The sequence below is a fragment of the Ictidomys tridecemlineatus genome, chromosome 11, assembly GCF_052094955.1.
Source record: "Ictidomys tridecemlineatus isolate mIctTri1 chromosome 11, mIctTri1.hap1, whole genome shotgun sequence".
Lineage (NCBI taxonomy): Eukaryota > Metazoa > Chordata > Mammalia > Rodentia > Sciuridae > Ictidomys > Ictidomys tridecemlineatus.
In genome coordinates this window covers 38,750,990-38,766,653 of record NC_135487.1, presented here as the reverse complement: position 1 = coordinate 38,766,653, position 15,664 = coordinate 38,750,990, and the positions used below count along the sequence as shown (strand labels likewise).

Genomic DNA, 15,664 nt, shown 5'->3' with positions numbered 1-15,664 from the left:
AGCAAAATTTCTTAATTAAAAAATAGATGTTGATTGATGAAACTGAACAAAACCAGAAATGTCTATCTTGTTTGTTTTTCAGATGGGCCCAGTTCTTCATCCATCCACTAATGATCAGAGATGCAATTGACCGTGAAGTTGAAGCTGTTGATAGTGGTAAAAAAAAGTGCTTCATGTCTTTTAACGATTTCTTTCCTTATTGAACCAGTTATTTAGCACATTTATCATTGTTTATCCCTAGGCCATTTTATCTTTATATCTTAAAGGGCAACATTGAGATAAATTTGTCATATTCATTCCTGAAGGAAATAAATTTCTTATTCAGGTTAGAATTGAAGTAATTTCAAAAGAATACTAGAATTTAGCTTACTCATGGTTTGTTTTTTCAGAATTTTAACATAGTGGCTAATCTTTTGCAAGATAGTAGCCTAATTCTTTTCTTTTTTTTTTTGTTTTGGGGATTGAACCCAGTGGGGCTCTACCACTGAACTATATCCCCAGCTCTTTTTAGTTTTTGAGACACAGGGTCTTGCTAAATTGCTGAAGTTCTCCCTAAATTACTGAGGCGGGCCTCCGAACTTCCAGTACTTCTTCCTCAGTCTCCTGAATTGCTAGGATTACAAGCGGGTGTACACAGGAAGATAGTAACCAATTTCTTCAAGCTAATTAGGTATTAAAGCTTTAAAAGTTCTTTTACTCTTTCTGTGTGAATAGACATTTTTTCTGAGGCTTCAAGTATACTGTCCTGATATTTATTATAGTTTTTCTTTTGTTACTTGTTATTTGTGTGTATAGGTGCTTTGTGTCTTAAATTTTGTTAGTTAACAAAAACAATTGTTATATATCTATGGATGAAGAAATAAATCCCTGAGCAGGAAATGCATTTAATTTTACTTCTTGACCATTTCTTTTAACTTTGGGATTTAAAGAATGTAAACAATAAGGACTTCCACTATTTTCAATAGGGTGAGGTTCATTAGAGCTTTATATCATAAATATTACCATTGTAGAATAACATTACTTGCTTTATTTTAGCATTAGAATTATGTAGTATAAGTAATACTAATAGAATTGGGGAAACTTTGAATTTATATAGGTTAGGTTTGGCTTGTAGCAACTGAAGAATCAAGGTGTCTGTATTTGTTTGTTTTTATAGTATTTTCTTCCTTGGCTTGATTCAGTGTCTAGGTCTAATAATGACTTAATACATTGAGTAGGCTGAGTAAACCACACATGGCCAAAAAGCCATTTATCTGGAAGTCACCACATCTTTGTTTAGCTTATAGAAATGTCACTAGCTATGACCCTCAATTTATTTGTAACAGAGGATAGGATAGCTTATTGCCTCCTAGCTTTAGTAGTTTTTTTAAATCAAGTTTATTACTTCATTTTACTTGCCTACCAAAATCTCTGTTTTAGTTTAGATCCAGACATTTTTTTGAACAAATGGAAAGCCAAAATTACTAAGGAAAGTTCTGAAAACCCTTATCAAGTTTTGAGACTGAATAACTATTATTTGTGTCTTTTTGTTGATGTTGGGGATGTAGCAAGTGCTCTACCACTGAGCTACATCCCCAACCCTATCTGTGTTTCTTAAATGCTTTCTAGTATTTTTTTTTTCCTATAGGTTCTAGAATGGGTTAAATCAGTGTTTAAAAATGTAGACCTCTGGGCCAGACACAGTGCTACATACCTGTAATCCCAGTTACTCAGGAGACTGAGGCAGAAAGATCCTACGTTTGGGATGAGTCTGGTCAACTTAGCAAGATCCTGACTCAAAAAATAAAAAAATAAAAAGTGCTAGGGATGAAGCTCAGTGGTGGGGTACTTGCCAAGCATTCATATCACCCTGAGTTTAAATCCCCAGTAGCACCAAAAAAAAAAAAAAAATTATTTAGTTAGATACTACAAGTGCAAATCAGAATATATTTTATTATGCTTCATTACATTATGCATGCACACATACTAGTTTGTTTTGATTTAAGATGAACTTATGGCAAAATCCCTGTTGGGCTTTGGTTTTTGCTCAATTATTTTTTTGTTTTAATGATAGACGACCTAAATTTCAATTTGTGATCTATTATAACTGATATGACATGTTACTTAAATGTTCATTAACCAGTTTTTTTTTTTAAGAGAGAGAGAGAGAGAATTTTTAATATTTATTTTTTAGTTTTCGGTGGACACAACATCTTTTGTGGTTTTTTTCTTTGTATGTGGTGCTGAGGATCAAACCAGGGTCGCACGCATGCCAGGCGAGCATGCTACCGCTTGAGCCACATCCCCAGGCCCTCATTAACCAGTTTAGAGAGCTGAATAATCAAGTGTTATTTTTTATGTTCCGTTTACATGTGAGAGTCTTTCTTCTATCATTCTTCTGTTACTTGTTTCATTTAATGACTTTCTTTGCCTGCATGCTTAGATGGCCAATTTCATATATATATAGAGATGGAGGGTCCTGTCAGATTCATCCAATAGAATCCTTTCCCTTTATTTGTCTCCTTCTGGTTGTGGAAGAAATTAATACTTTCCTGGCCTTTTGTTAAATAATACTGACTTCAATACTTGATTACTGTTCCTTGTGTAGATTATCTATTTTTGGACTATTCTTTCATTGAAGGGTGTGTACGTATATATTTATAAGCATTTATCAGCATGATGCACATAGATTTGCTCAGAGTTTTAGTTTTCTTGAATACATTTAACATGCTCGTAGGACATATCCACAAGGTAAGTTTTAAGGTGGGATTTATTTATTGCTAAAACAAGATTTTGGCAAAAATTATTCTTAAAATTTAACTATTTTAATATTAGCTCATACTCTCACATAATTAACTATAATATGTCTCAGTGATTGAATGAAGGATATGAACAAAGCCCTTTTATCTAATCATGTGGAAGATTGTGGTCTCTGGGTGTTCAGATATAATGAATTTTTATTATTTATCTACTTTTTTTAATTGAATGGATCAGTAGTGTTAATAATACTAGCTTTTTTAGTATATGAGACTTAATGAATGAGACACAACATTATAATTATCATAACCTGCCATGAAATTAAATTCCTTTTTGTGTAGATATGTTTACATATCTGTGATATTAGTTACCTGTTGCTGCTAAGCAAATTACTAGAATTCAGTGGCTTAAAATAAAACAGGTTTATTTTTTTGCAGATTTAGAGGTCAGAATTCTAAAATGTTTCCCTAGGGTAGTTTTTCTTTTGGATGCTCTAGGGAAGAATCTGTTTTCATGCTAGGCAAGCACTTTTCTACTAAGCTATACCCTTGGCCCTGGACATGGACATCTTCAGTAATGGAGTTGCTTCTTTTATGTTGTAGCCATATCTTCATATTTTTACAGAGACTTTAAGAAAAGAAAAAATACTCTGTTGAAGCTGTGACTAACTTTTTATTGAATCATCTTTGGATTAGCCTTCATGACTTATAATTAATTATAAGTATTTTCTTGAATATGTTGACTTCTGCTTCTGTTTCTACTGTCACTTTAGTTTCTGTTCTCTCACCAAATATAATAGTAAGGACTTGTAACTGTTTTTTTTTTCTGGTTCTATTCTTGGTGCCCTCCAATCCATTATTCATATTTTCATGCAGAATGAATTTACTAGGAGTCCAAATCTGATAATGTCAATTCCCTTGATTAAGCATCTGCAATGCACTACATTATTCCATGATAAATAATTGGCATCATTTTTTGAACATTTATTATTTGCATTATTGTGATTGTTATCCCCATTATCCTTATTTGACTAATGGTAAAATTTAGGCTTAGAGGGGTTAATAAGTAACCCCAAGACCCAAAATCAGTTATTTTACCAAAGATCTATAGTCAGTATTGACTATATGATACCAAGAGTTATATTCACACATTTTATACTTCTCTCAAAGGTCTTACCTATACCCTTTCAAAATTTATTTCCTGCTTATCTCCCCTCTCCGCCATGCCTTTGCCTTCATTTTGTTTATTTTTATGTGATGCTAAGGATAGAACCCAATGCCTCTCACACATGCCAGATAAGCACTCTCCCACTGAGCTACAGGCTCAGCCATCCTGCATATCTCTTGTCTAGCCTTTTTTACCTGGCCTCTGCTTTGATTCTGACCTTTGTTTGACCATATTAACCTTCTTTCTGTGTTTTGGAGTTGCCATATTCTCTTTCCCCATTTTCTCCTTAGAATATTTTACACACTCTTCCTATTTTTGCCCAGAAAACTCCTATTTTGTCTTTCAAGTATAGCTGGAGCCAACCCTTAGCTTGAGTGACTCTTTAGGAAGCTGGGACTCTCAGCACCCATCTCTAATTGATATTATCTGAAAACATTTGTTCATTTGTTTATGGCTTCTCTCCTCTACCTGAATTTAAACTCTCTGAGGCCATGGACTTGGCTCCTTTTACTGTTTATTCAAATTTCTACTCCCAATAACTATTTCAGTAGTACCTAACAACACATTGTAGGTATTCATTAATTTTTTTTTTAATTACTTAATCCTTGGGGCTGGTGTTGTAGCTCAGTGGTAGAGTGTTTATCTCACACATATGAAGCACTAGGTTTTATCTTTAGTACCACATAAAAATAAATAAATAAAGATATAGTGTCTATCTACAACCAAAAAAATTTAATATTTACTCCTTATAAAAATCATATGAACTAAGTCCTGTTGAGTTCATTTTATAGATACAGAAATGTAAGTTAGATAAATTCCTCAAGGGTGAACAGTTTAGTTAGTAACAGAACTGGAATTCTAGCTATCCTAGCCTGTTTAGGCTGCTTTAACAGAATATCACAGGCTGGGTGGCATATAAACAACAGAAATTTATTTCTCACAGATCTGGAAGAAGAAGTTCAAGAAGTTCAAGATCAAAGCTCTGGCAGTTTTGAATATTTAGTGAAGGCCCAATTCCTGGTTCATAGACAGTCATCTTTGCCCTGTGTCTTTACATGGCAGAGGAGATGAGGAAGCTCTTTGGGAGCAGTAATCGCTTTCATAAGGGCAGTAATCTCATTCTTGAGGTCTCTACCCATTGGGGATTAGGTATTAACATGAATTAAATTTAATTTAATCTAATTGAATTGAATTTTGATACTGGGGATTAAACCCAGGGACACACTACCACTGAGCATACACCTTCAGCCTTTTTTATTTTGAGAAAGGGGCTTGTTAACTTGCTAAGGCTGGCCTTTAACTTGTGATCCTCCTTCCTTAGCTTCCCAAGCCACTGGGATTACAGGCATGTAATTAAACCATGCCCTGCTGGTTTAATATTTTATTAGTACTTTGTTCAGTAAATTCTTGGACATAGTAACCTAGAGCTGAAACCTTTAGATCATAACTGCCTTATTTCGTTTGAAGAATAGGAGAAAACTCTAGAAAGGTGATTGATTTACCCAAAGTGACAGATTAAGTGATAAAGCTAGCCTAAGTCATTAAGTTCCCAACTTCAGTCTTAAGTGATTTATAAAAATTAATTTTTGTTACTTACTTGTTCTGTAAGCTTGAATTTCAAAAAAATTAGAACAGATACTAGAATTTAATTTTATTAAAAGTATTTCTTTAAAATGACAGAATATCAACTTGCAAGACCATCTGATGCAAACAGGAAAGAAATGTTGTTTGGGAGCCTTGCTAGACCTGGACATCCTATGGGCAAGTTTTTTTGGGGTAAGATACTAAATAATAATATTTCATATTTTCTAGGTAAGAAAGATTGAGAATAAGAAAAGGTGATAAATTAAAATTATAAAGCTAGGGTAGCTAAGTTCTTTTTGCTTTTTTGGGTGGCTGATAACTTTTCAACAGAAGGTCATGAAGTATGAATTATGTTCTAATTTTATTTTAACTGGTAAGCTGTTTATCTATTTTTCATAATGACTTTTTATTGGTGGTAGAATTCATTTATAGCCTAATATTAATCCTTTTAACCAATAGAGTAGAAACTGGGATGAGTTCATCTAGAATATACTTAAAACAAAGCAATAATAAATAAAGTATATTTCAAATATATTGTACTTCCCTGAATATTTTGGCTTTATTTGCTTTATTTTTAAGAATTAGGCAGAATATTAATAAACTAATTCAGAGGGTAAACTGAATTGAATATTAGACTATTAAGCAAGGAAGCTTATTTATTTCTTGTCTGCTGTTGAGGTATTCCTAACCAGAGGTGAATTCCTTGAGGAATTAAAATATACTTCAGAATTGTTCCTTAAGAATTTTTGTTTATTATTATACACTATTCAATATTCTTGTTGCTTGCATTTCTTCATAGGTCAAGTAAAGTGGCAGAACGTGCATTGTTGGTGTAGAAGACTTTTAACAAAAAAGTGATTTTAGTTACTTTTATAATTTTTTTTCCAACTTTTTACAGGAAATGCTGAGACTCTCAAGCATGAACCAAAAAAGAATAATATTGATACACATGCTAGATTGAGAGAATTCTGGATGCATTACTACTCTGCTCATTACATGACATTAGTGGTTCAATCCAAAGGTAATATTATCTTTATAGGGTTATTCTGAAGTGTAGTTAATCCTTGAACAGCAGTATGGAAACTGCATTGAGTCCACTTATCTGACTTTTTTTTTTTTAAGATTTACAACAGTTTGAAAAAACTTGTAGAGAAACATACAGTCTAAAAATTTTGAAAAATTTTGTTTGGTATGTCATGAATGCATAAAATATAGATAGATAATGGTCTAGTTTATTATTTGTTACCAGGAAATATAGACATTTATTACAAAATGTTAAAATACAGCTGGGAACCATGGTGAATATTTGTAGTCCCAGCTATTCCAGAGGCTGAGGCAGGAGGACCGCAAGTTTAAAATCAGTCTTTGCAGCTAAGTAAGACCTTATTTCAAAATTTAAAGAAACTAGGGTAGCTTCAGTAGTAAAGTGATCCTGAGTTTAATCACTGGTATTGGAGGGAAAATTAAAAGTTAAGATTTGGGCTGGGGTTGTGGCTCAGTGATAGAGTGCTCGCCTAGCACATGTGAGGCCCTGGGCTTGATCCTTAGCACCACATAAAAATAAACAAATGAAATGGATGTATTGTGTCCAACTACAACTAAAAAATAAATATTAAAAAATAAAAATAAAAGTTAAGATTTATCGAAACTTATGCAAAAACTTATAGACCATACATGTCATTATTCACTATGGAGAGAAATGTAAACAAATGTAAATATGCAGCATTAGATCATAATTGCAGGGCTAGGGCTGGGGCTGGGGCTCAGCGATAATGCACTTGCCTGGCATATGTGAGGCTCTGGGTTTGATTCTCAGCACCACGTATAAATAAATAAAGGTCTATCAATAACTAAAAAAAAGTAAAATAAAATTATAATTGCATACAGTTTACTTTAGCACTTAATATACTTCGTGGTATGAGCCGGCAGCTGGAAGTGGTATGTTTACCTCCCCTATGGTGCTGGGGATCAAATCTCTGAGCTACACCACAGACCAGTGCAGATGTTTTTCTCTTGTAGAAATGGATGTATCTACAGGCTAGTCTGTGTTGTCTATGAGTATACTGATAACACTGTTAGATCAAGAATTAAGCTTTTTTTTTTTTTTCTTTCTTGAGATGAAGATCTTGCGGTTTCTCAGGCTAGCCTTGAACTCCTAGGTTCAAGTGATCCTCTTTCCTCAGCTTCCCAGCTGAGACTACAGGCAGACACCACCACACCTGGCTTTATGAATTGGCTTTTTAAGCCATGCTCAGATGTTCTGTTTCTGTGGTTTTACATTTAGTTTCTGTTGATTATAAACTCTTTTTTAAAAATTTTATTTTAGTTGGAGTTGTATACAATGTTATTGTTATAAAAATGTTATTTTTATGTGGTACCTTGGATCGAACCCAGAGCCTCACATGTGCTAGCCAAGCGCTTTACCACTGAGCTACAATCCCAGCCCCTGATTATGAACTCTTACAGGGCAAGTTGTCTCTCCGTCTTAACATAAGGTCCTTCCTTTAAATTGGCATGATTGAAATCAATTATAGTGACAATGATAGAAGTATCTTAATTATAAAAGTTTGATGAATACTCCTACTCCTTTTTATCTTGTGTTATTATCTTCAGTAACTCGTTAACTTTTTCTCATTAAGAGAATTATGGAAGCTTTCTTTTGTTTTCTTTACATTTTCACCTCTTTAGGCTGTTTTTCAAAGTCAGTTGCTTCCTTTTGATATAATCTTACATTTAGCAGATTTCCTCTGGAAAAGCTAATTCTTTAACCTTAAGTGAGTCTCCTTTTTATTAAATTTTGCCCTCTATATTGTCAACATTAAGATCAAAGCTAACTTGGGTTACATATAAAAAATTTTTGCATTTATGATCAAAATAGTCCACTTATTTTGATTTAACAAAGTTTTGGTTATGGTATGATAGATTCTTTTGTTCAAATTTTAGATGTGCTTCTTGATTCTTTTTATATTTGTTAATGCAGATAATTCCATCTTTGTTGTATAAATTAATTTATAATTTTTAATAGTTGCAACTTGTTTCATATACATGAAGTTTTCTTCAAGTGTGTATTGTTTCTTTTGCACTTTCTTCCTTTGTGATAACCAATAAGAACTATAAATGTTTATTGCAAAATTTTAAAATAAGCCATAGTTTTAATGAAAGCCATTTATACAATCTGGATTCCATAGATTTTGCAGCTTATACATTTATTATGCTTCTTGAAAGTTAAACATCTGAATAAATAGTATAGAATAAATTCAAATTTTGATTAATTATATTCGCATCTTGCATCTTTTGAGGGAGGGAGTGCTAGGATTGAATTCAGAGCCTATTGCATGCTAAGCACATGCTCTAAATTGGGCTTTTTTTAATTGAGAATTAGTGAAACTCACGTGACTCCACTTGATAAAGCTAAAACATCTCCTTTTTCATTTAGATCTTGTGTTTTATTAAAAATTTCAAAAAATTTCTTAGGAAATATAAGAAAGGAATCAAAACAAGATGGAAATCATACATAAATAAAACAAAAAGACTTATAGGGGAGCTGATGCTGTGCCTCAGTGGTAGAGCGCTTGCCTAGTGTGAGGTGCTGGGTTCGATTCTCAGCACCACATATAAATAAATGAATAAAATAAAGGTCCATACATCTAAAGAAAAATAAAAATAAAAAAAGAGACTTATAGGGTAAAACCTCAGTAAGTATAATGTAGTATATACAAGTGAAGTATAAAAATACTGATGGGATGTTGAAAAGCAGAGGGGCAATGTAACATAAGTTAGGTCTGGGGAGACCTTCCTAGAAGCTAGCAGTTTTGGAATGGGTATAAGTTTTGGAATGGGTGTAAGAGGATGGTTGATATATTTCTTCTCTCTTGGTCCTTCACACTAGCCTAATGATAAACAAAAACTCTCACTTTTTTTGAACTTGAGTACCTTTTCTAACTTTACCAGTGAGAAATAAAGTCTAATAAAATTGTGTGTCTTAAGGTTTTTTTTATCTGCTGTTACTTTTCCTGTTACTTATTACTGGTTAAGAACTGGCAAGTAATTCTCAAATTAAAATATCTCTTTGTTTTGAATCTAAAGATCTGTGAAAAATCTAATTCTGTTTCTACATTGAATAACAATATTACGTGTCCCTTTCTTCCGTTCAAGAAACACTGGATACTTTGGAAAACTGGGTGACTGAAATCTTCTCCCAGATACCAAACAAGTAAGTTACTTATTTTTTATAAGTCATATACTTTAGAATTTAAGAGACCATATCTTTTTATATGAGCCACAAAGGCTTTTTTCTTATTTTTTAAACATGTCATAATTAAGACTTAATTTAAATAACTTTGGCCAAGATTACACAGCTTTTGAGTGAGAAAACTTAAGTTGGAGAACCCATTTCCTTAGTCGCAATCTACAGTCTTATAAATTTATAGTAAACAATAATTCTGAAGAAATTATGCCTCTTTTACATTTATTCAGAGCTTTTCTGTTACTGTTTTTGGTGTTTGAAACCATAATAATGAAAGAAAATTCTATGGTGAGAACCATAATATGTCTTCTGCCTCTAACAAATTGTGTATTCTGAAAGTTTGTTTTTTAAACGTCAGTTGTTTGGAATGTGGTATGCTTTTCCCCGTAAAAGAAATAAACTTGTAGATGATGACTGATTTTCCATATTACCTAAAAAGCTTATTTCAGATTGTTAAACCAAAATGGTTTTTATTAGAAATTACATAATGTTTCAGTTCAGGATGCTCCTTAACATTTTTGTCCACCTCAGATTCATCAAAATAATACAAATAAGTGCAAGATACTTTATTGTTGCGTTTTTTTTTTTAATATCAGGTGAGTAAGCTAGTGGCTTTTCCAGTTAATCATCCCAATACATAGTCATTTTCAATTTATGGAAAAAAATTGTAATAACAACTGATTGGTTATTATTTTGGTATTGTATAAATTTCCATTGATAATTACCAGTGCTTTTTATGTCTAGGAAGATAATTTAAAGCCATGCCAAATTTGGGGGGTATTTAATTTAATTTTTTTATTTTTCTGATAAGAAATGAATATGAGGTATAGAAATGTCCCATAACAAATGGGAATGTCTTTCATTAAAAAAACATCTTTCACTAATAAAATCACAGATACTGATTCTGAGGGATTCATTAGGTTCTATCAGTCCCTAATGAACATTTTAAAATTCTCCTATTATTAATAACTTTGGTTCCTTAATGATTTAGAATAAGAGTTTTTGAGGTGATACTAGTTTATATTGGCCATATTTTTATAAGCAATGTATAGTTATCCTCAACCAGATTGGAAGCCCCCGGAAGAAGAGGCTGAGTTTTTAAAACACCACAGTTCCTAATATAGTGCTTTATACCTATTAATCATTTCATATATATTTATTGAATAAGAAAGTATTATCTTGCCTGTAATCCCAGTGACTCTGGAGCCTGAGGCTAGAAGATTTTGAGTTTGAGGCCAGCCTTGGCATCTTAGGAAGACTCTGTTTCAAAATAAAAAAACGGCTGGGATATAGCTCAGTGGTAGAGCACCTCTGGGTTCAGTCCCCAGTACTAAAAAGAAAATTATTATCTCTAGTGTAAATGTTCTTTCTGGAATGACTTTTTTATAGGGAGAACTAAAATTGAATGGGGCTTATAGAGGCAATGAAAACTGAGAGTAGACTCCCCTCAGTTCATTATTTGCTATCTTGTAAGTTGTAAAGGCATGTTAGTTATTAAAGCTGAGGTTAAGAATAGAGTGTGTAGTTGAGGAATTAATGGCTTTATTGCCAATTGTTGGTTTATGCCTAGAATGCCTGCCACTCAGCAAAAATGTAGAATATAATTATTATTCAATTAGATATCCCTAATGATACTGCTTATAAAAACTTTTGCCATTTAAATTTTAATTTATTTCTTTTGTTTTCAGTGGGTTACCCAAACCAAACTTTGGGCATTTAACGGATCCATTTGACACACCAGCATTTAACAAACTTTATAGAGGTTTGTGACTCTAAGATTTAAAACTGTTTGAAATAACTTTAGCACATTCTCTAAAAATTAAGACTGCCAATTTTCTTTGAAAATGAGAACACAGCAGGAAATACAATTGTGTTGGAAAGGGAGTATATGGACAGGGGATATCCAATTAGTGACAGATAGTGCCCTGTTGCTACTTGAGTCTGTTTCATGGCTTTTCCCTGATTTACCCTATTCTCTTTGTTCTTTGGCTTTTTTGTTTCCTTCTTAATTCATTTTATCTACATTCTGCTCTTGTTTGCCTTTACAGAAGGAAAAATATAAGAGAGAAAACACTTTGGAAATTATTTTAACTCTAATATAAAACAAATATTTGTTAAGTGAAGAAAATCTTTAAAATGTGAACTACCCTTAGATCAATGAGATAAATCAAATTTGGCAAATTTACATGATTTTTTAATAGGTATATTTTCTTTTTAAAAATTTTTTTTAGTTGTATATGGACACAATATCTTTATTTTTATTTATTTATTTATTTATTTTTATGCTGATGATTGAACCCAGGGCTTCATGCATATGAGGCAAGTGCTGTACCACTGAACTATACCCCCAGCCCCAAGTGTATTTTCTTTTTTTAAAAAAATTTTTTTTAAGTTGTTGATAGACCTTTATTTCATTTATTTATATGAGGTGCTGAGAACCGAATCCAGTGCCTCATACATGCCAGGCAAGTGCGCTACCACTGAGCCCCAGCTCCAGCTCCCCATTATATTTTCTTAACATAAAAAATAAGGTTATTAGCTGGGTGTGGTGGCACATGCCTATAATCCCAGTGGCTTGGGAGGCTGAGGCAGGAGGATCAAGAATTCAAAGCCAGCCTCAGCAAGTTAGCAAGGTCCTAAGCAAATCAGTGAGACCCTGTCTCTAATAAAATATAAAAAGGGGCTGGGGATGTGGCTCAGTGGTTAAGTGCTGGTACTAAAATTAAATAATAATAATAATAATAATGTTATTAATGCATACACTTCTGACTCCTACTTTTTAAAAATTTTTTAAAAATTTTTATTTTTTTACATGAGCTCTCTTATTTTTTTTTTGCATTACAATTCTTAATATACCTTTATACCACAATTTATTATATCTCTGTATACAGGATATGTTGACACCAAATTCACATCTTCATACATATATTTTGTATAACAATGAGGGTTTTCTTCTACCATCCATGCAATTCCCTTTCTTCCTCCCTTTTCCTCCCACCCCTCTTCCCTATGTAGAGGTAATCTTCTTCCCATGGTCTTTCTCTCTTCCCCATTTTGAGTCACCCCCTTATATCAGAGAAGACATTTGGCATTAGTTTTTTTGAGATTGGATAACTTCACTTTGCATAACCTGCTTTAATGCCATCCATTTCCCTGCAAATACCATGATCTTACTATTTTTTAGTGCTGAGTAATATTCTGTTGTGTATAAATGCCACAATTTTTTTATCCATTCATCCATTGAAGGGCATCTAGGTTGGCTCCACAGTTTAGCTATTGTGAATTGTGCTGCTATAAACATTGATGTGGCTGTGTCCCTGTAGTATGCTGTTTTTAGGTCCTTTGGTTATAGTCCGAGAAGAGGAATAGCTGGGTCAAATGGTGGTTCCATTCCCAGCTTTCCAAAGAATCTCCATACTGCTTTCCAAATTGGCTGCACCAATTTGCAGTCCCAGCAACAGTGTATGAGTGTACCGCCCCCCGCCCCCCCAATCCTCGCCAGCACTTGTTGTTTGTCTTCATAATGGCTGCCATTCTTATTGGAGTGAGATGATATCTTAGAGTAGTTTTAATTTGCATTTCTCTGACTGCTAGAGATGATGAGCATTTTTTTTTGTATATTTATTGATTGATTGTATATCCTCTTCTGAGAAGTGTCTGTTCAGGTCCTTGGCCCATTTATTGATTTATTGATTGACCGACTCCTGCTTTTTAAAAATTTAATATCATTCTGTAATAACCTCTTAATGAGTCATGTGATTATGCTGTAATTTACTTAATTTACCCATACTGAATATTACAGAAGCATTTTTAGTTCACCATTTCTCTTTGCTCCTTTTATTGTGGCAATTTTTTTTCTGTTTCTCCTGATTGCCTTAGGTATTCTCTTTCACCCCATTGCTAGTCTCTCTTTTTTCTTCCTCTGATCAGTGACTGTTTCTGTACACCCCTTCTGCCATTGGCTCTGTTCTTTGAAGCCTCTTCTTCCCAGAAACAACTCATTTTCTATTGTTTATTGTTTTCTGTTGGGCTTTTATTCTACCACCACCCACCCAGTGAGTACCCAGTAAGTACACTGAGCATTCATTTTACCATGAGAAACAGATTCAAAAAGATTTTAAATGCAAGTGATTTTTCTCAAAGTCACATAAGCACACACAGCAAGATGGTAGGACTGGATTTTTTGCCATGGATCTCCTAACTCCTAGTCTTGTATCCTTTCCTGAAAGAAGAAATTCATCCTTAGCAGCATTTCTTATTTTCACTGGTCTTTCATCCCTGGTTTTGTTACTACCAACTAAATAGAAAAGATAAAAGAAACTAAATAGAAAGGATATTTATAAAAATTGTTTTTTTTTGGCCAGGAGTGGTGCTGTACACCTGTAATCCCAGCAGCTCAGAAGAATAAGGCAGAAGGATCTCAAATTCAAAGCCAGCCTCAGCAATTTAGCCAGTCCCTGTCTCAAAATAAAAAGTAAAAAGGCCTGGGGATATGGCTTAGGGGTTGAGTAACCCTAGGTTCAATCCCTCATACCCTCCCTGCCAAAAATTACATTATTCAAATTGGAAAATTGGCAGCTGAAAATAATAATAATTGCATTTTATTTAACCTTCTGTTTATTGGAGGATGAAATATAATTAAAAATTAACTTTTTAAAAAGTTCTTATAATCTTGTAAAAATTATGGAGAAACACTTAATATCTGTTCTTCTGGAAAATATTTTATTTAGTTGTTCCCATCAGAAAAATTCATGCTCTGACCATCACATGGGCACTTCCTCCTCAACAGCAACATTACAGGTAAGAGTTCAAGGGAAATTAAACTTCATTAGATACTGAGCGACAGTTATATTTTTAAAACATGCTAAATGGTTTACGTTTACAGAATTCTGAATTTGTAAACACAGATGTGTTAAACTTGGAAATTCAACATGCCTGGATTTTCCAAGTCTTGCTGTATATTTTACTGTCCTTTTGGGTATTAAAAACTAGAGTTCTCTTGTGACTAGTTTCCTTTCCATAGTCTTCAAAATTGAGCATTTAGTAGAAAGTTAACTTTTATAATTGTATTCTTTTGTATTTTTAGTACAAAAATATATCTATGTACGGTTTATTAGGTGGTGGCTACCATTTAATTTGATGCTGTCAGAAGTAAAGTCATAGCCAGGCATGGGCTACTTGGGAGACAGAGGCAGGAGGATTACAAGTTGGAGGTCAGCCTCAGCAATTTAGCAAGGCCCTAAACAACTTAGAGAGACCATGTCTCAAAATATATAAAAAGGGATGGGAATGTAGCTAAATAATAGAGCACTCCTGGGTTCAGTCCCCAGTCCCCTGCCAAAAAAGTAAAGTTAAATAACTTTGAGTAAGCATCAAGGATTTTTGCTACTATGAGTTAAGGCATATTTTCTTTAATTGGGAAGGTATTTCAACTTATGTATATATGAACAGTACAGCTTGGGCCAGGGTAATTTTTTAAAGATAAGGATCAAATAATCACACATACAAATACTGTATAATTAGAAATAAATGCAAATGAAAATGCAATTGAGTTGATAAAAATTTAAAAACAAAGCCATGAGGACACATATACAAGCAGAAGAAAAGAAAGTAATGTGTATTGCTTGAGCTTGGTAAAAAAAAATAATGCTTTTGTTAGAATAACAGGTCTCATAAAATTAATAAAAATAGTGTGCTTATAAGAAAGCAGAAAAAAATACATATTGTCTACTTGTTTTTGGTATAAGGAAAATATAGAAAAAAGTAATATACTCAATGATCTAGTTATGAAGTCTCAAGAAGCATTATTAAGCATATTTAAAAGTTTGTTTAAAATTACTACATGCTTTTAAATGTCAAATAAGACAAAAAGCCGTTAAGTGAGAAGTAAAGTTCTGCTTCTGTATGTGTTCCTGTCCTCCAAGATATATC

General features: G+C 33.1%; 1 protein-coding gene across 3 annotated transcripts in view; it reads left to right on the top strand.

Moving 5' to 3' along the window:
• Nrdc (nardilysin convertase) overlaps window positions 1-15,664 on the top strand; it is an 87,877-nt gene that overhangs the window by 41,109 nt on the left and 31,104 nt on the right. For all 3 annotated transcript variants that reach the window (XM_005326077.4, XM_005326078.4, XM_040288662.2), the window contains 6 exons: window positions 83-156; window positions 5,584-5,679; window positions 6,386-6,508; window positions 9,643-9,700; window positions 11,422-11,495; window positions 14,464-14,533. In XM_005326077.4, coding sequence (XP_005326134.1) covers window positions 83-156; window positions 5,584-5,679; window positions 6,386-6,508; window positions 9,643-9,700; window positions 11,422-11,495; window positions 14,464-14,533 — 495 coding nt within the window. The remainder of the gene's footprint in view (window positions 1-82; window positions 157-5,583; window positions 5,680-6,385; window positions 6,509-9,642; window positions 9,701-11,421; window positions 11,496-14,463; window positions 14,534-15,664) is intronic.